The 20279-nt window shown below is 56.1% G+C and overlaps 1 protein-coding gene across 2 annotated transcripts in view; it reads left to right on the forward strand.

Annotated features, from left to right (window-relative positions):
* USH1C (USH1 protein network component harmonin) overlaps positions 1-20279 on the forward strand; it is a 99129-nt gene that overhangs the window by 21018 nt on the left and 57832 nt on the right. For both annotated transcript variants that reach the window (XM_076058886.1, XM_076058887.1), the window contains exons 8-12: positions 45-151; positions 720-804; positions 1765-1824; positions 3808-3864; positions 13347-13468. In XM_076058886.1, coding sequence (XP_075915001.1) covers positions 45-151; positions 720-804; positions 1765-1824; positions 3808-3864; positions 13347-13468 — 431 coding nt within the window. The remainder of the gene's footprint in view (positions 1-44; positions 152-719; positions 805-1764; positions 1825-3807; positions 3865-13346; positions 13469-20279) is intronic.

Consider the following 20279-nt stretch of genomic DNA (forward strand, 5'->3'; position numbering starts at 1 on the left):
CTCGTGTCTCCCCGTGTCTCCCCCGTGTCTCCCACCCTCTCTAGGACGAGGGCAGCAGCCTGGCCGGGCTGCACTCCAACTCTGAGCAGTGGGATCAGCGAGAGAAGAAAATCTTCATCAGCCTCATGGGCAACCACGGCATGGGATGCAGGTTCATGACGGACGTGTGTCTGAGTTCACGGTGGTGATGTGGCTGTGTACACGGTGGCCATGTCTCTGAGTTCACGGTAGCCGTGTCTCTGTGTTCACGGTGGTCGTGTGGCTGAGTTCACGGTGGCCGTGTGGCTGAGTTCACGGTGGCCGTGTGGCTGAGTTCACGGTGGCCGTGTGGCTGAGTTCACGGTGGTCGTGTGGCTGAGTTCACGGTGGCCGTGTGTCTGAGTTCACGGTGGTCGTGTGGCTGAGTTCACGGTGGCCGTGTGGCTGAGTTCACGGTGGCCGTGTGTCTGAGTTCACGGTGGCCATGTCTCTGAGTTCACGGTAGCCGTGTCTCTGTGTTCACGGTGGTCGTGTGGCTGAGTTCACGGTGGCCGTGTGGCTGAGTTCACGGTGGTCGTGTGGCTGAGTTCACGGTGGCCGTGTGGCTGAGTTCACGGTGGCCGTGTGGCTGAGTTCACGGTGGACGTGTCGGTGCTGCTGGTACTTGCTACTGACAGCACTTGCCCTGACAGTTTGTTAGACGCTACCTGGGGGACTTTTGTCTTTGTCTTTGGGCTCAGCGTGTCCAGCGGTCCGCCCCACAGCCCGGGCATCTTCATCAGCAGCGTGAAGCCAGCATCCGTGTCGGCCGAGGTGGGACTCGAGGTGAGTAGCTCGCTCACTCACTCACCCACTCACTCACCCACTCACTCACTCACTCACCCACTCACTCACTCACCCACTCACTCACTCACCCACTCACTCACCCACTCACTCACCCACTCACCCATTCACTCACTCACCCACTCACCCACTCACTCACCCACTTACTCATTCACCCACTCACTCACTCACTCACCACTCACTCACCCACTCACTCACCCACTCACCCACTCACTCACCCACTCACTCACCCACTCACTCAACCACTCACTCACCCACTCACCCACCCACTCACCCACTCACCCACTCACCCACTCACCCACTCACTCACTCACCCACTCACTCACCCACTCACACACTCACTCATTCACCCACTCACTCACCCGCTCACTCACCCACTCACTCACCCACTCACCCACTCACTCACCCACTCACTCAACCACTCACTCACTCACCCACTCACCCACCCACTCACCCACTCACCCACTCACTCACTCACCCACTCACTCACCCACTCACTCACCCACTCACCCACTCACTCACCCACCCACTCACTCACCCACTCACTCACTCACTCACCCACTCACCCACCCACTCACCCACCCACTCACCCACCCACCCACCCACTCACCCACCCACCCACCCACTCACTCACCCACTCACTCACCCACTCACTCACTCACCAACCCACTAACTCAAAGGATGGGTGAGTGGGTGGGTGATTTAGTGACCGAGTGACTAAGTGCGTGGGTGAGTGAGTGGATGAGTGAATGAGTAGGTAGGTGGGTGAGTGAGTTAGTGAGTGTGTGGGTGGTTGACTGAGTAAGTGAATGACTAATTCGGTGAGTGAGTATGTGAGTGAGTGAGTGAGTGGGCGAGCGGGTGAATGGGTGAGCGACGTGGTGAGCGACGTGGTGAGGGCCCTGGTGAGCAGGTGAGTGAGTGCTCACGTCTGTTCTGCAGGTGGGTGACCAGGTGGTGGAAGTCAATGGCATCGACTTCACACACATTGACCACAGAGAGGTGAGACTCACGGTGGCCGTGTGGCTGGGTCCACGAATAGTTGATGATATTGCTGATGACAATGGTGATGATATTGCTGATGACAATGGTGATGATATTGCTGATGACAATGGTGATGATATTGCTGATGACAATGGTGATGATATTGCTGATGACAATGGTGATGATATTGCTGATGACAATGGTGATGTTGATGATGATGATCATATTTTGATTTAAAGCTTTCGTGACTGCAGTAATTCATATTCTTAGTTTTTTCGGTAAAGTCACGTTGAAGAGAAACAACAAAATAACAAAATATATATAAAACATGGCCGGCCTGCTCTAGACAAATTCTTCGACCACATCAATTCCATACACCCAGCCATCAGATGTACCATGGAAGTCGAAATAGATGGCAAGATACCTTTTTTGGATGTCCTAATTAAAAAGAGACCTGATGGTTCAATGAGCCACTCTGTCTACAGGAAAGCTACCCATACGGATGCTTATCTGAAACCGGATTCCCACCACCATCCATCACAGAAGAATTCTCTCATCAAGACTCTGTATCATAGAGCCCAATGCATATCCGACCAGGAACACATAAGCAGTGAACTCAAGCACGTACACCAAGCTCTTAGGGCTAATGGTTACTCCGACTATACAATCCGCAAAGCTATCACTCAAACCATGAAGAAGAACCCTCTTGAGGAGCCTTTCAAAACCATCACTTTACCCTACATTGCTGGGATCACAAAAAAGATCTCCAAAATCTTGAATAAACACAAGATCCAGGTCCGTTTCAACACATTACATAAAATCCGTGATCTGGTTCCGTCTGTAAAAGATGTGATTCCGGACATACAATACCCTGGTGTCTACAAACTAAGTTGCCTCTGTGGTAGTAGTTACATTGGAGAAACCAAACGCCATATCTCGGACCGCATTCGTGAACATAAAGCAGACCTTAAACACGGTAGGACCAACACCTCGGCCGTAGCAGATCATTGTTCTAATTCAGTAGGCTCACATGCCATTGACTTTTCCAAGACGGAGGTTCTTTGTAAGCCATCTGGCTTCCATGAGAGATTCGTTCATGAGGCTATCCACATATACAAACACAGAGACAATTTCAACCGAGAAGATGGATTCTATCTTAGCAATCATTGGAAAGATTTGATAAATCATTTCAGTTCTTGATTGATTGTTCACGCTTACAGTGCCTTTCAGACAGCATACATAAAAACAAATTTCGTCTCCCCCCTCCTCTTTTCAAAAAAATAGATGGACTAGTCCTGGCAAACTGCCATCGTTGCGCGTGACGCAAACGTTATTTTTATATATATAAATAAATATGCCGTTTTCAAAATAAATTTATGCAAACCGACACACCTGATGATGACCGTTTGAGTTATGGTCGAAACGTCGTGAGAATTTTTTATTGTTTTATATATATTTTGTTATTTTGTTGTTTCTCTTCAACGTGACTTTACCGAAAAAACTAAGAATAAGATGATGATCATGTTGATGATGATGATGATATTGCTGATGACAATGGTGATGATGACGTTGATGATGATATTGCTGATGACAATGGTGATGATATTGCTGATGACAATGGTGATGATATTGCTGATGACAATGGTGATGATGACGTTGATGATGATGTTGATGATGATGATGATATTGCTGATGACAATGGTGATGTTGATGATGACAATGATGATGATGACGTTGATGATGATGTTGATGATGATGTTAATGATATTGCTGATGACATTGGTGATGTTGTTGATGATGATGATGATGTTGTTGATAATGTCGATGATGTAGATATTCACGATGATGTTGTTGATGATGTTGATGATGATGATGATGTTGTTGATGATGTCGATGATGATGTTGATGATGTCGATGATGATGTTGATGATGATGATGTTGTTGATGATGTCGATGATGTTGATGATGATGTTGATGATGATGTTGTTGATGTTGTTTCAGGCTGTGGCTATCCTCAAAGCAAGCAGGAGTCTAACTTTGACCATCCATTCGGGAGCGGTGAGTGGGTGACTCTGTGGGTGACTCTGTGGGTGACTCTGTGGGTGACTGAGTGAGTGAGTGGGTGGGTTACCTGGTGGGTGACTCTGTGGGTGACTGAGTGAGTGGGTGGGTTACCTGGTGGGTGACTCTGTGGGTGAGTGGGTGGGTTACCTGGTGGGTGACTCTGTGGGTGACTCTGTGGGTGACTGTGAGTGGGTTACCTGGTGGGTGACTCTGTGGGTGACTCTGTGGGTGACTGTGAGTGAGTGGGTGGGTTACCTGGTGGGTGACTCTTTGGGTGACTCTGTGGGTGACTCTGTGGGTGACTGTGAGTGAGTGGGTGGGTGACTCTGTGGGTGACTCTGTGGGTGACTGTGAGTGAGTGAGTGGGTTACCTGGTGGGTGACTCTGTGAGTGACTCTGTGGGTGACTGAGTGGGTGACTCGTTGAGTGTCATGGTGGGTGACTCTGTGAGTGAGTGACTCTGTGAGTGGGTGACTGAGTGGGTGACTGAGTGGGTGACTCTGTGAGTGGGTGACTGAGTGGGTGACTGAGTGGGTGACTCTGAGTGGGTGACTCTGTGAGTGAGTGAGTGACTCTGTGAGTGAGTGGGTGACTCTGTGAGTGAGTGAGTGACTCTGAGAGGGTGACTCTGAGAGGGTGACTCTGAGTGGGTGACTCTCTGAGTGGGTGACTCTGTGAGTGAGTGGGTGACTCTATGAGTGAGTGGGTGACTCTGTGAGTGAGTGGGTGACTCTGTGAGTGGGTGACTCTGAGTGGGTGACTCTGTGTGGGTGACTCTGTGAGTGAGTGGGTGACTCTGAGTGGGTGACTCTGAGTGGGTGACTCTGAGTGAGTGACTCTGTGAGTGAGTGACTCTGTGAGAGGGTGACTCTGTGTGGGTGACTCTGAGTGGGTGACTCTGAGTGGGTGGCTCTGTGTGGGTGACTCTGTGAGTGAGTGGGTGACTCTGAGTGGGTGACTCTGAGTGGGTGACTCTGAGTGAGTGACTCTGTGAGTGAGTGAGTGACTCTGTGAGAGGGTGACTCTGTGTGGGTGACTCTGAGTGGGTGACTCTGAGTGGGTGACTCTGAGAGGGTGACTCTGAGTGGGTGACTCTGAGTGGGTGACTCTCTGAGAGGGTGACTCTCTGAGTGGGTGAGTCTGTGGGTGGGTGACTTTGTGAGTGAGTGGGTGACTCTGAGTGGGTGACTCTCTGAGTGGGTGACTCTCTGAGTGGGTGAGTCTGTGGGTGGGTGACTCTGTGAGTGAGTGGGTGACTCTGAGTGGGTGACTCTGAGTGGGTGACTCTGAGTGGGTGACTCTGAGTGAGTGACTCTGTGAGTGAGTGAGTGACTCTGTGAGAGGGTGACTCTGTGTGGGTGACTCTGAGTGGGTGACTCTGAGTGGGTGACTCTCTGAGTGGGTGACTCTCTGAGTGGGTGAGTCTGTGGGTGGGTAACTCTGTGAGTGAGTGAGTGACTCTGAGTGGGTGACTCTGAGTGGGTGACTCTGAGTGAGTGACTCTGTGAGAGGGTGACTCTGTGTGGGTGACTCTGAGTGGGTGACTCTGAGTGGGTGACTCTGAGTGGGTGACTCTGAGAGGGTGACTCTGAGTGGGTGACTCTGAGTGGGTGACTCTCTGAGTGGGTCACTCTCTGAGTGGGTGAGTCTGTGGGTGGGTGACTCTGTGAGTGAGTGGTTGACTCTGAGTGGGTGACTCTGAGTGGGTGACTCTGAGTGAGTGACTCTGTGAGTGAGTGAGTGACTGTGAGAGGGTGACTCTGTGTGGGTGACTCTGAGTGGGTGACTCTGAGTGGGTGACTCTCTGAGTGGGTGACTCTCTGAGTGGGTGAGTCTGTGGGTGGGTGACTCTGTGGGTGGGTGACTCTGTGAGTGAGTGGGTGACTCTGAGTGGGTGACTCTGAGTGGGTGACTCTGAGTGGGTGACTCTGTGAGTGAGTGAGTGACTCTGTGAGCGGGTGACTCTGTGTGGGTGACTCTGAGTGGGTGACTCTGAGAGGGTTACTCTGAGTGGGTGACTCTGAGTGGGTGACTCTCTGAGTGGGTAACTCTCTGAGTGGGTGAGTCTGTGGGTGGGTGACTCTGTGAGTGAGTGGGTGACTCTGAGTGGGTGACTCTGAGTGGGTGACTCTGTGAGTGAGTGACTCTGTGAGTGAGTGACTCTGTGAGAGGGTGACTCTGTGTGGGTGACTCTGAGTGGGTGACTCTGAGTGGGTGACTCTCTGAGTGGGTGACTCTCTGAGTGGGTGAGTCTGTGGGTGGGTGACTCTGTGGGTGGGTGACTCTGTGAGTGAGTGGGTGACTCTGAGTGGGTGACTCTGAGTGGGTGACTCTGAGTGGGTGACTCTGTGAGTGAGTGAGTGACTCTGTGAGCGGGTGACTCTGTGTGGGTGACTCTGAGTGGGTGACTCTGAGAGGGTTACTCTGAGTGGGTGACTCTGAGTGGGTGACTCTCTGAGTGGGTGACTCTCTGAGTGGGTGAGTCTGTGGGTGGGTGACTCTGTGAGTGAGTGGGTGACTCTGAGTGGGTGACTCTGAGTGGGTGACTCTCTGAGTGGGTGAGTCTGTGGGTGGGTGACTCTGTGAGTGAGTGGGTGACTCTGAGTGGGTGACTCTGTGAGTGAGTGACTCTGTGAGAGGGTGACTCTGTGTGGGTGACTCTGAGTGGGTGACTCTGAGTGGGTGACTCTGAGTGGGTGACTCTCTGAGTGGGTGACTCTCTGAGTGGGTGAGTCTGTGGGTGGGTGACTCTGTGAGTGAGTGGGTGACTCTGAGTGGGTGACTCTGAGTGGGTGACTCTCTGAGTGGGTGACTCTCTGAGTGGGTGAGTCTGTGGGTGGGTGACTCTGTGAGTTAGTGGGTGACTCTGAGTGGGTGACTCTCTGAGTGGGTGACTCTCTGAGTGCGTGAGTCTGTGGGTGGACTTGCTGGGTGGTGGTGTACCAGGGGGTGGACTTGTTCCAGACCGAGGAGGAGCGCAGGGTGAAACAGCAGGAGAGGGTGACTCTGAGTGGGTGACTCTGAGTGGGTGACTCTGAGTGGGTGACTCTGAGTGGGTGACTCTGTGGGTGACTCTGTGAGTGAGTGGGTGACTCTGTGAGTGACTGAGTGGGTGACTCTGTGAGTGAGTGAGTGGGTGACTCAGTGGGTGACTCTCTGAATGAGTGGGTGACTCTCTGAGTGGGTGACTCTGAGTGGGTGACTCTGTGGGTGACTCTGTGGGTGACTCTGTGGGTGACTCTGGGTGACTCTGTGGGTGGTGCTGTACCAGGGGGTGGACTTGTTCCAGACTGAGGAGGAGCGCAGGGTGAAACAGCAGGAGAGGGTGACTCTGAGTGGGTGACTCTGAGTGGGTGACTCTGTGGGTGACTCTGTGAGTGAGTGAGTGGGTGACTGAGTGGGTGACTCTGTGAGTGGGTGACTCTGTGGGTGGACTTGTTGGGTGTTGGTGTGCCAGGGGGTGGACTTGTTGCAGACTGAGGAGAAGCACAGGGTGAAACAGTAGGAGAGGGTGACTCTGAGTGGGTGACTCTGTGGGTGACTCTGTGTGTGTGTGCTGTGCCAGGGGGTGGACTTGTTCCAGACAGAGGAGGAGCGCAGGGTGAAACAGCAGGAGAGGGTGACTCTGAGTGGGTGACTCTGTGGGTGGGTGACTCTCTGAGTGGATGACTCTGTGTGGGTGACTCTGAGTGGGTGACTCTGTGTGGGTGACTCTGTGTGTGGTGCTGTGCCAGGGGGTGGACTTGTTCCAGACTGAGGAGGAGCGCAGGGTGAAACAGCAGGAGAGGGTGACTCTGAGTGGGTGACTCTGAGTGGGTGGGTGACTCTGTGGGTGACTCTGTGTGTGTGTGGTGTACCAGGGGGTGGACTTGTTCCAGACAGAGGAGGAGCGCAGGGTGAAGCAGCAGGAGAGGGTGACTCTGAGTGGGTGACTCTGTGGGTGGGTGACTCTGTGTGGGTGACTCTGTGGGTGACTCTGTGTGTGGTGCTGTGCCAGGGGGTGGACTTGTTCCAGACTGAGGAGGAGCGCAGGGTGAAACAGCAGGAAAGGGTGACTCTGAGTGGGTGACTCTGAGTGGGTGACTCTGTGAGTGGGTGACTCTGTGTGTGTGTGGTGTACCAGGGGGTGGACTTGTTCCAGACAGAGGAGGAGCGCAGGGTGAAACAGCAGGAAAGGGTGACTCTGAGTGGGTGACTCTGAGTGGGTGGGTGACTCTGTGGGTGACTCTGTGTGTGGTGCTGTGCCAGGGGGTGGACTTGTTCCAGACAGAGGAGGAGCGCAGGGTGAAGCAGCAGGAGAGGGTGACTCTGAGTGGGTGACTCTGTGGGTGACTCTGTGGGTGACTCTGTGTGTGTGTGGTGTGCCAGGGGGTGGACTTGTTTCAGACTGAGGAGGAGCGCAGGGTGAAACAGCAGGAGAGGGTGACTCTGAGTGGGTGACTCTGAGTGGATGACTCTGTGAGTGGGTGACTCTGTGGGTGACTCTGTGGGTGGTGCTGTGCCAGGGGGTGGACTTGTTCCAGACTGAGGAGGAGCGCAGGGTGAAACAGCAGGAGAGGGTGACTCTGTGTGGGTGACTCTGTGGGTGGGTGACTCTGTGTGTGGGTGACTCTGTGTGTGTGTGGTGTGCCAGGGGGTGGACTTGTTCCAGACAGAGGAGGAGCGCAGGGTGAAACAGCAGGAGAGGGTGACTCTGAGTGGGTGACTCTGAGTGGATGACTCTGTGAGTGGGTGACTCTGTGGGTGACTCTGTGGGTGGTGCTGTGCCAGGGGGTGGACTTGTTCCAGACTGAGGAGGAGCGCAGGGTGAAACAGCAGGAGAGGGTGACTCTGTGTGGGTGACTCTGTGGGTGGGTGACTCTGTGTGTGGGTGACTCTGTGTGTGTGTGGTGTGCCAGGGGGTGGACTTGTTCCAGACAGAGGAGGAGCGCAGGGTGAAGCAGCAGGAGAGGGTGACTCTGAGTGGGTGACTCTGAGTGGGTGACTCTGAGTGGGTGACTCTGTGGGTGACTCTGTGAGTGAGTGGGTGACTCTGTGAGTGACTCTGTGGGTGACTCTGTGTGTGTGCTGTGCCAGGGGGTGGACTTGTTCCAGACAGAGGAGGAGCGCAGGGTGAAGCAGCAGGAGAGGGTGACTCTGAGTGGGTGACTCTGAGTGGGTGACTCTGAGTGGGTGACTCTGTGGGTGACTCTGTGAGTGAGTGGGTGACTCTGTGAGTGACTCTGTGGGTGACTCTGTGTGTGTGCTGTGCCAGGGGGTGGACTTGTTCCAGACAGAGGAGGAGCGCAGGGTGAAACAGCAGGAGAGGGTGACTCTGAGTGGGTGACTCTGAGTGGGTGACTCTGTGAGTGGGTGACTCTGTGTGTGTGTGTGGTGTGCCAGGGGGTGGACTTGTTCCAGACAGAGGAGGAGCGCAGGGTGAAGCAGCAGGAGAGGGTGACTCTGAGTGGGTGACTCTGAGTGGGTGGGTGACTCTGTGGGTGACTCTGTGTGTGTGGTGTACCAGGGGGTGGACTTGTTCCAGACTGAGGAGGAGCGCAGGGTGAAACAGCAGGAGAGGGTGACTCTGAGTGGGTGACTCTGTGTGTGTGTGGTGTGCCAGGGGGTGGACTTGTTCCAGACTGAGGAGGAGCGCAGGGTGAAACAGCAGGAGAGGGTGACTCTGAGTGGGTGACTCTGTGGGTGACTCTGTGGGTGACTCTGTGGGTGGTGGTGTGCCAGGGGGTGGACTTGTTCCAGACAGAGGAGGAGCGCAGGGTGAAACAGCAGGAGAGGGTGACTCTGAGTGGGTGACTCTGAGTGGGTGACTCTGAGTGGGTGACTCTGTGGGTGACTCTGTGAGTGAGTGGGTGACTCTGTGAGTGACTCTGTGGGTGACTCTGTGTGTGGTGCTGTGCCAGGGGGTGGACTTGTTCCAGACAGAGGAGGAGCGCAGGGTGAAGCAGCAGGAGAGGGTGACTCTGAGTGGGTGACTCTGTGAGTGAGTGGGTGACTCTGTGGGTGACTCTGTGGGTGACTCTGTGTGTGTGTGGTGTGCCAGGGGGTGGACTTGTTCCAGACAGAGGAGGAGCGCAGGGTGAAGCAGCAGGAGAGGGTGACTCTGAGTGGGTGACTCTGTGTGGGTGACTCTGTGGGTGACTCTGTGTGTGTGTGGTGTGCCAGGGGGTGGACTTGTTCCAGACAGAGGAGGAGCGCAGGGTGAAGCAGCAGGAGAGGGTGACTCTGAGTGGGTGACTCTGTGTGTGGGTGACTCTGTGGGTGACTCTGTGGGTGGTGCTGTGCCAGGGGGTGGACTTGTTCCAGACAGAGGAGGAGCGCAGGGTGAAACAGCAGGAGAGGGTGACTGAGTGGGTGACTCTGTGAGTGAGTGAGTGGGTGACTCAGTGGGTGACTCTCTGAGTGAGTGGGTGACTCTGTGGGTGACTCTGTGTGTGTGTGGTGTGCCAGGGGGTGGACTTGTTCCAGACTGAGGAGGAGCGCAGGGTGAAACAGCAGGAGAGGGTGACTCTGAGTGGGTGACTCTGTGTGTGGGTGACTCTGTGGGTGACTCTGTGGGTGGTGCTGTGCCAGGGGGTGGACTTGTTCCAGACTGAGGAGGAGCGCAGGGTGAAACAGCAGGAGAGGGTGACTCTGAGTGGATGACTCTGTGGGTGACTCTGTGTGTGTGGTGTACCAGGGGGTGGACTTGTTCCAGACTGAGGAGGAGCGCAGGGTGAAACAGCAGGAGAGGGTGACTCTGAGTGGGTGACTCTGTGTGTGTGACTCTGAGTGGGTGACTGAGTGGGTGACTCTGTGAGTGAGTGAGTGGGTGACTCTGTGTGTGTGTGTGGTGTACCAGGGGGTGGACTTGTTCCAGACAGAGGAGGAGCGCAGGGTGAAACAGCAGGAGAGGGTGACTCTGAGTGGGTGACTCTGTGAGTGGGTGACTCTGTGTGTGTGTGGTGTGCCAGGGGGTGGACTTGTTTCAGACAGAGGAGGAGCGCAGGGTGAAACAGCAGGAGAGGGTGACTCTGAGTGGGTGACTCTGTGGGTGGTGGTGTGCCAGGGGGTGGACTTGTTCCAGACAGAGGAGGAGCGCAGGGTGAAGCAGCAGGAGAGGGTGACTCTGAGTGGGTGACTCTGTGTGTGGGTGACTCTGTGTGTGTGTGGTGTACCAGGGGGTGGACTTGTTCCAGACAGAGGAGGAGCGCAGGGTGAAGCAGCAGGAGAGGGTGACTCTGAGTGGGTGACTCTGTGTGGGTGACTCTGTGGGTGACTCTGTGAGTGTGTGGTGTGCCAGGGGGTGGACTTGTTCCAGACAGAGGAGGAGCGCAGGGTGAAGCAGCAGGAGAGGGTGACTCTGAGTGGGTGACTCTGTGGGTGGGTGACTCTGTGTGGGTGACTCTGTGGGTGACTCTGTGGGTGGTGCTGTGCCAGGGGGTGGACTTGTTCCAGACTGAGGAGGAGCGCAGGGTGAAACAGCAGGAGAGGGTGACTCTGAGTGGATGACTCTGTGGGTGACTCTGTGTGTGTGGTGTACCAGGGGGTGGACTTGTTCCAGACTGAGGAGGAGCGCAGGGTGAAACAGCAGGAGAGGGTGACTCTGAGTGGGTGACTCTGTGTGTGTGACTCTGAGTGGGTGACTGAGTGGGTGACTCTGTGAGTGAGTGAGTGGGTGACTCTGTGTGTGTGTGTGGTGTACCAGGGGGTGGACTTGTTCCAGACAGAGGAGGAGCGCAGGGTGAAACAGCAGGAGAGGGTGACTCTGAGTGGGTGACTCTGTGAGTGGGTGACTCTGTGTGTGTGTGGTGTGCCAGGGGGTGGACTTGTTTCAGACAGAGGAGGAGCGCAGGGTGAAACAGCAGGAGAGGGTGACTCTGAGTGGGTGACTCTGTGGGTGGTGGTGTGCCAGGGGGTGGACTTGTTCCAGACAGAGGAGGAGCGCAGGGTGAAGCAGCAGGAGAGGGTGACTCTGAGTGGGTGACTCTGTGGGTGACTCTGTGTGGGTGACTCTGTGGGTGGTGCTGTGCCAGGGGGTGGACTTGTTCCAGACAGAGGAGGAGCGCAGGGTGAAGCAGCAGGAGAGGGTGACTCTGAGTGGGTGACTCTGTGTGTGTGGTGTGCCAGGGGGTGGACTTGTTCCAGACAGAGGAGGAGCGCAGGGTGAAGCAGCAGGAGAGGGTGACTCTGAGTGGGTGACTCTGTGGGTGACTCTGTGGGTGGTGGTGTGCCAGGGGGTGGACTTGTTCCAGACTGAGGAGGAGCGCAGGGTGAAGCAGCAGGAGAGGGTGACTCTGAGTGGGTGACTCTGTGTGTGGGTGACTCTGTGTGTGTGTGGTGTGCCAGGGGGTGGACTTGTTCCAGACAGAGGAGGAGCGCAGGGTGAAGCAGCAGGAGAGGGTGACTCTGAGTGGGTGACTCTGTGGGTGTGTGGTGTGCCAGGGGGTGGACTTGTTCCAGACAGAGGAGGAGCGCAGGCTGAAGCAGCAGGAGAGGGTGACTCTGAGTGGGTGACTCTGTGTGTGTGGTGTGCCAGGGGGTGGACTTGTTCCAGACAGAGGAGGAGCGCAGGCTGAAGCAGCAGGAGAGGGTGACTCTGTGGGTGACTCTGTGTGTGTGGTGTGCCAGGGGGTGGACTTGTTCCAGACAGAGGAGGAGCGCAGGCTGAAGCAGCAGGAGAGGGTGACTCTGAGTGGGTGACTCTGTGGGTGGGTGACTCTGAGTGGGTGACTCTGTGTGTGGTGCTGTGCCAGGGGGTGGACTTGTTCCAGACAGAGGAGGAGCGCAGGGTGAAGCAGCAGGAGAGGGTGACTCTGAGTGGGTGACTCTGAGTGGGTGACTCTGAGTGGGTGACTCTGAGTGGGTGACTCTGTGTGTGTGGTGTGCCAGGGGGTGGACTTGTTCCAGACAGAGGAGGAGCGCAGGGTGAAGCAGCAGGAGAGGGTGACTCTGAGTGGGTGACTCTGAGTGGGTGGGTGACTCTGAGTGGGTGACTCTGTGTGTGTGGTGTGCCAGGGGGTGGACTTGTTCCAGACAGAGGAGGAGCGCAGGGTGAAGCAGCAGGAGAGGGTGACTCTGAGTGGGTGACTCTGTGTGTGTGTGGTGTGCCAGGGGGTGGACTTGTTCCAGACAGAGGAGGAGCGCAGGGTGAAGCAGCAGGAGAGGGTGACTCTGAGTGGGTGACTCTGTGTGTGTGGTGTACCAGGGGGTGGACTTGTTCCAGACAGAGGAGGAGCGCAGGGTGAAACAGCAGGAGAGGGTGACTCTGAGTGGGTGACTCTGTGTGTGTGTGGTGTGCCAGGGGGTGGACTTGTTCCAGACAGAGGAGGAGCGCAGGGTGAAGCAGCAGGAGAGGGTGACTCTGAGTGGGTGACTCTGTGTGTGTGTGTGGTGTGCCAGGGGGTGGACTTGTTCCAGACAGAGGAGGAGCGCAGGGTGAAGCAGCAGGAGAGGGTGACTCTGAGTGGGTGACTCTGTGTGTGTGTGTGGTGTGCCAGGGGGTGGACTTGTTCCAGACAGAGGAGGAGCGCAGGGTGAAACAGCAGGAGAGGGTGACTCTGAGGGTGACTCTGCTCAAGGAGAAGCAAATCGCCCTCGAGCAGTCACTCGTCCACAGAAGGTGACACACAGACACAGACAAAGCTCCCCCAGGTAGCCTCTGGCAGGGCTGTAGGGGCAAGTGCTGAGAGACACAGACAAAGCTCCCCCAGGTAGCCTCTGGCAGGGCTGTAGGGGCAAGTGCTGAGAGACACAGACAAAGCTCCCCCAGGTAGCCTCTGGCAGGGCTGTAGGGGCAAGTGCTGAGACACACAGACAAAGCTCCCCCAGGTAGCCTCTGGCAGGGCTGTAGGGGCAAGTGCTGAGACACACAGACAAAGCTCCCCCAGGTAGCCTCTGGCAGGGCTGTAGGGGCAAGTGCTGAGAGACACAGACAAAGCTCCCCCAGGTAGCCTCTGGCAGGGCTGTAGGGGCAAGTGCTGAGAGACACAGACAAAGGTCCCCCAGGTAGCCTCTGGCAGGGCTGTAGGGGCAAGTGCTGAGAGACACAGACAAAGCTCCCCAGGTAGCCTCTGACAGGGCTGTAGGGGCAAGTGCTGAGAGACACAGACAAAGCTCCCCCAGGTAGCCTCTGACAGGGCTGTAGGGGCAAGTGCTGAGAGACACAGACAAAGCTCCCCAGGTAGCCTCTGGCAGGGCTGTAGGGGCAAGTGCTGAGAGACACAGACAAAGCTCCCCAGGTAGCCTCTGACAGGGCTGTAGGGGCAAGTGCTGAGAGACACAGACAAAGCTCCCCCAGGTAGCCTCTGACAGGGCTGTAGGGGCAAGTGCTGAGAGACACAGACAAAGCTCCCCCAGGTAGCCTCTGACAGGGCTGTAGGGGCAAGTGCTGAGAGACACAGACAAAGCTCCCCCAGGTAGCCTCTGGCAGGGCTGTAGGGGCAAGTGCTGAGAGACACAGACAAAGCTCCCCAGGTAGCCTCTGACAGGGCTGTAGGGGCAAGTGCTGAGAGACACAGACAAAGCTCCCCCAGGTAGCCTCTGGCAGGGCTGTAGGGGCAAGTGCTGAGAGACACAGACAAAGCTCCCCAGGTAGCCTCTGACAGGGCTGTAGGGGCAAGTGCTGAGAGACACAGACAAAGCTCCCCCAGGTAGCCTCTGGCAGGGCTGTAGGGGCAAGTGCTGAGAGACACAGACAAAGCTCCCCAGGTAGCCTCTGACAGGGCTGTAGGGGCAAGTGCTGAGAGACACAGACAAAGTTCCCCCAGGTAGCCTCTGGCAGGGCTGTAGGGGCAAGTGCTGAGATACACAGACAAAGCTCCCCCAGGTAGCCTCTGGCAGGGCTGTAGGGGCAAGTGCTGAGTGACACAGACAAAGCTCCCCCAGGTAGCCTCTGGCAGGGCTGTGGGGGCAAGTGCTGAGACACAGAGACAAAGCTCCCCCAGGTAGCCTCTGGCAGGGCTGTACGGGCAAGTGCTGAGAGACACAGACAAAGCTCCCCCAGGTAGCCTCTAGCAGGGCCGTAGGGGCAAGTGCTGAGAGACACAGACAAAGCTCCCCCAGGTAGCCTCTGACAGGGCTGTAGGGGCAAGTGCTGAGAGACACAGACAAAGCTCCCCCAGGTAGCCTCTGGCAGGGCTGTAGGGGCAAGTGCTGAGAGACACAGACAAAGCTCCCCCAGGTAGCCTCTGGCAGGGCTGTAGGGGCAAGTGCTGAGAGACACAGACAAAGCTCCCCAGGTAGCCTCTGACAGGGCTGTAGGGGCAAGTGCTGAGAGACACAGACAAAGCTCCCCCAGGTAGCCTCTGGCAGGGCTGTAGGGGCAAGTGCTGAGAGACACAGACAAAGCTCCCCAGGTAGCCTCTGACAGGGCTGTAGGGGCAAGTGCTGAGAGACACAGACAAAGCTCCCCCAGGTAGCCTCTGGCAGGGCTGTAGGGGCAAGTGCTGAGATACACAGACAAAGTTCCCCCAGGTAGCCTCTGGCAGGGCTGTAGGGGCAAGTGCTGAGTGACACAGACAAAGCTCCCCCAGGTAGCCTCTGGCAGGGCTGTGGGGGCAAGTGCTGAGACACAGAGACAAAGCTCCCCCAGGTAGCCTCTGGCAGGGCTGTACGGGCAAGTGCTGAGAGACACAGACAAAGCTCCCCCAGGTAGCCTCTAGCAGGGCCGTAGGGGCAAGTGCTGAGAGACACAGACAAAGCTCCCCCAGGTAGCCTCTAGCAGGGCTGTAGGGGCAAGTGCTGAGAGACACAGACAAAGCTCCCCCAGGTAGCCTCTGGCAGGGCTGTAGGGGCAAGTGCTGAGAGACACAGACAAAGCTCCCCCAGGTAGCCTCTGGCAGGGCTGTAGGGGCAAGTGCTGAGAGACACAGACAAAGCTCCCCCAGGTAGCCTCTGGCAGGGCTTTAGGGGCAAGTGCTGTTAGCTAGCGAGTAGCAGCAGCAGTGTCTGTGTACTACACACACCACACACAGACAAAGGTTCCCCCAGGTAGCCTCTGGCAGGGCTGTAGGGGCAAGTGCTGAGAGACACAGACAAAGGTCCCCCAGGTAGCCTCTGGCAGGGCTGTAGGGGCAAGTGCTGAGACACACAGACAAAGCTCCCCCAGGTAGCCTCTGGCAGGGCTGTACGGGCAAGTGCTGAGAGACACAGACAAAGCTCCCCCAGGTAGCCTCTAGCAGGGCCGTAGGGGCAAGTGCTGAGAGACACAGACAAAGCTCCCCCAGGTAGCCTCTAGCAGGGCTGTAGGGGCAAGTGCTGAGAGACACAGACAAAGCTCCCCCAGGTAGCCTCTGGCAGGGCTGTAGGGGCAAGTGCTGAGAGACACAGGCAAAGCTCCCCCAGGTAGCCTCTGGCAGGGCTGTAGGGGCAAGTGCTGAGACAAAGACAAAGGTCCCACAGGTAGCCTCTGGCAGGGCTGTAGGGGCAAGTGCTGAGACACAGACAAAGCTCCCCCAGGTAGCCTCTAGCAGGGCTGTAGGGGCAAGTGCTGAGAGACACAGACAAAGCTCCCCCAGGTAGCCTCTGGCAGGGCTGTAGGGGCAAGTGCTGTGAGACACAGACAAAGCTCCCCCAGGTAGCCTCTGGCAGGGCTGTAGGGGCAAGTGCTGAGAGACACAGACAAAGCTCCCCAGGTAGCCTCTGACAGGGCTGTAGGGGCAAGTGCTGAGAGACACAGACAAAGCTCCCCCAGGTAGCCTCTGGCAGGGCTGTAGGGGCAAGTGCTGAGAGACACAGACAAAGCTCCCCCAGGTAGCCTCTGGCAGGGCTGTAGGGGCAAGTGCTGAGTGACACAGACAAAGCTCCCCCAGGTAGCCTCTGGCAGGGCTGTGGGGGCAAGTGCTGAGACACACAGACAAAGCTCCCCCAGGTAGCCTCTGGCAGGGCTGTAGGGGCAAGTGCTGAGAGACACAGACAAAGCTCCCCCAGGTAGCCTCTAGCACTGCTGTAGGGGCAAGTGCTGAGAGACACAGACAAAGCTACCCCAGGTAGTCTCTGGCAGGGCTGTAGGGGCAAGTGCTGAGACACACAGACAAAGCTCCCCCAGGTAGCCTCTGGCAGGGCTGTAGGGGCAAGTGCTGAGAGACACAGACAAAGCTACCCCAGGTAGTCTCTGGCAGGGCTGTAGGGGCAAGTGCTGAGACACACAGACAAAGCTCCCCCAGGTAGCCTCTGGCAGGGCTGTAGGGGCAAGTGCTGAGTGACACAGACAAAGCTCCCCCAGGTAACCTCTGGCAGGGCTGTAGGGGCAAGTGCTGAGAGACACAGACAAAGCTCCCCCAGGTAGCCTCTAGCACTGCTGTCGGGGCAAGTGCTGAGACACAGACAAAGCTCCCCCAGGTAGCCTCTGGCAGGGCTGTAGGGGCAAGTGCTGTCAATAGTGAGTAGCAGCAGCGCCTTTGAAGGCCGACAACTCACCTACTCACTAAACTCACTCACCCACTCACTCACTCACCCACCCACCCACTCATCCACTTGCTCACGAACTCACTCACTAACTCACAACTCACCCTCTCATTCATTTAACCCACTCATTAACCCACTCACCCACTCACTCACCCACCCACCCACTCACTCACCCACTCACGCACTCATTCACCCACTCACTCACCCACTCACTCACTCACTCACCCACTCACCCACTCACTCACTCACTCACCACTCACCCACTCACTCACCCACCCACCCACTCACTCACCCACTCACCACTCACCCACTCACTCACCCACCCACCCACTCACTCACTCACCCACCCACTCACCACCCACTCACCCTCTCACTCACCTACTCACCCACTCACCCACTCACCCTCTCACTCACCTACTCACCCACTCACCACTCACTCACTCACTCACTAACTCACTCACCACTCACCACTCACCCTCTCACTCACCACTCACCACTCACCCACTAACCCACTCACCACTCACCGCCCACCACGTGTTGGTGAGTAGCAGCAAGGCCTTCGAATGCTATCGGCGCTGTGGGTGGTCAGCACCACGCCCGGCCGCCTTTGTATCTCCCCAGCGCTAGCGGTGTTCACCGCCTCACCAGGCCGTCATTTGAGGCTGAGTCGACCTAGGGGAGGCCCACCAGGATGATAGGGCAGTGCTCGGTGTGCTAACTGCTGCACCACCGTTCCCTTACTGTGTGTGGTGTGTGTGTGTAGTGTGTGTGTGGTGTGTGTGTGTGTGTGTGGGGTGTGTGTGTGGTGTGTGTGTGTGTGTGTGGTGTGTGTGTGGTGTGTGTGTGTGTGGTGTGTGTGTGGAGTGTGTGTGTGTGTGTGGTGTGTGTGTGGTGTGTGTGGTGTGTGTGGTGTGTGTGTGGTGTGTGTGTGGTGTGTGTGTGGTGTGTGTGTGTGTGGTGTGGTGTGTGTGGTGTGGTGTGTGTGGTGTGTGGTGTGTGGTGTGTGTGTGTGGTGTGTGTGTGGTGTGTGTGTGGTGTGTGTGTGTGGTGTGTGTGTGTGGTGTGTGTGTGGTGTGTGTGTGTGTAGTGTGTGTGTGGTGTGTGTGTGTGTGTGGTGTGTGGTGTGTGTGTGTGTGTGTGGTGTGTGTAGTGGTGTGTGTGGTGTGTGTGTGGTGTGTGTGTGGTGTGTGTGTGTGTGTGGTGTGTGTGGTGTGTGTGTGGTGTGTGTGGTGTGTGTGGTGTGTGTGTGTGTGGTGTGTGTGGTGTGTGTGTGTGTAGTGTGTGGTGTGTGTGTGTGGTGTGTGTGTGGTGTGTGTGTGTGGTGTGTGTGTGGTGTGTGTGTGTGGTGTGTGTAGTGTGTGTGTGGTGTGTGTGTGTGTGGTGTGTGTGTGGTGTGTGTAGTGTGTGTGTGGTGTGTGTGTGTGTAGTGTGTGGTGTGTGTGTGGTGTGTGGTGTGTGTGGTGTGTGTGTGTGTGTGTGGTATGTGTAGTGGTGTGTGTGGTGTGTGTGTGGTGTGTGTGTGTGTGTGTGGTGTGTGTGGTGTGTGTGTGGTGTGTGTGGTGTGTGTGGTGTGTGTGTGTGTGGTGTATTTGGTGTGTGTGGTGTGTGTGTGGTGTGTGTGTGTGTGTGGTGTGTGTGTGGTGTGTGTGTGTGTGGTGTGTGTGTGGTGTGTGTGTGTGGTGTGTATGTGTGTGTGGTGTGTGTGGTGTGTGTGTGTGTGTGGTGTGTGTGTGTGTGGTGTGTGTGTGTGTGGTGTGTGTGTGTGGTGTGTGTGTGTGTGGTGTGTGTTGTGTGTGTGGTGTGTGTGGTGTGTGTGTGGTGTGTGTGTGTGTGGTGTGTGTGGTGTGTGTGGTGTGTGTGGTGTGTGTGGTGTGTGTGGTGTGTGTGTGTGGTGTGTGTGGTGTGTGTGGTGTGTGTGTGTGGTGTGTGTGGTGTGTGTGGTATGTGTGTGGTGTGTGTGTGTAGTGTGTGTGTGGTGTGTGTGTGTGTGTGTGGGGTGTGTGTGTGGTGTGTGTGTGTGTGTGTGGTGTGTGTGTGGTGTGTGTGTGTGTGGTGTGTGTGTGGAGTGTGTGTGTGTGTGTGGTGTGTGTGTGGTGTGTGTGGTGTGTGTGGTGTGTGTGTGGTGTGTGTGTGGTGTGTGTGTGGTGTGTGTGTGTGTGGTGTGGTGTGTGTGGTGTGGTGTGTGTGGTGTGTGGTGTGTGGTGTGTGTGTGTGGTGTGTGTGTGGTGTGTGTGTGGTGTGTGTGTGTGGTGTGTGTGTGTGGTGTGTGTGTGGTGTGTGTGTGTGTAGTGTGTGTGTGGTGTGTGTGTGTGTGTGGTGTGTGGTGTGTGTGTGTGTGTGTGGTGTGTGTAGTGGTGTGTGTGGTGTGTGTGTGGTGTGTGTGTGGTGTGTGTGTGTGTGTGTGGTGTGTGTGTGGTGTGTGTGGTGTGTGTGGTGTGTGTGTGTGTGTGTGTGTGTGGTGTGTGTGTGTGTAGTGTGTGGTGTGTGTGTGTGGTGTGTGTGTGGTGTGTGTGTGTGGTGTGTGTGTGGTGTGTGTGTGTGGTGTGTGTAGTGTGTGTGTGGTGTGTGTGTGTGTGGTGTGTGTGTGGTGTGTGTAGTGTGTGTGTGGTGTGTGTGTGTGTAGTGTGTGGTGTGTGTGTGTTGTGTGGTGTGTGTGGTGTGTGTGTGTGTGTGTGGTATGTGTAGTGGTGTGTGTGGTGTGTGTGTGGTGTGTGTGTGTGTGTGTGGTGTGTGTGGTGTGTGTGTGGTGTGTGTGGTGTGTGTGGTGTGTGTGTGTGTGGTGTATTTGGTGTGTGTGGTGTGTGTGTGGTGTGTGTGTGTGTGTGGTGTGTGTGTGGTGTGTGTGTGTGTGGTGTGTGTGTGGTGTGTGTGTGTGGTGTGTATGTGTGTGTGGTGTGTGTGGTGTGTGTGTGTGTGTGGTGTGTGTGTGTGTGGTGTGTGTGTGTGTGGTGTGTGTGTGTGGTGTGTGTGTGTGTGGTGTGTGTTGTGTGTGTGGTGTGTGTGGTGTGTGTGGGGTGTGTGTGTGT

The sequence above is a fragment of the Petromyzon marinus genome, assembly GCF_048934315.1.
Source record: "Petromyzon marinus isolate PM22_M1 ecotype Great Lakes invasive population chromosome 80 unlocalized genomic scaffold, UKy_Petmar_22M1.pri1.0 chr80_unloc.2, whole genome shotgun sequence".
Taxonomy (NCBI): Eukaryota; Metazoa; Chordata; class Hyperoartia; order Petromyzontiformes; family Petromyzontidae; genus Petromyzon; species Petromyzon marinus.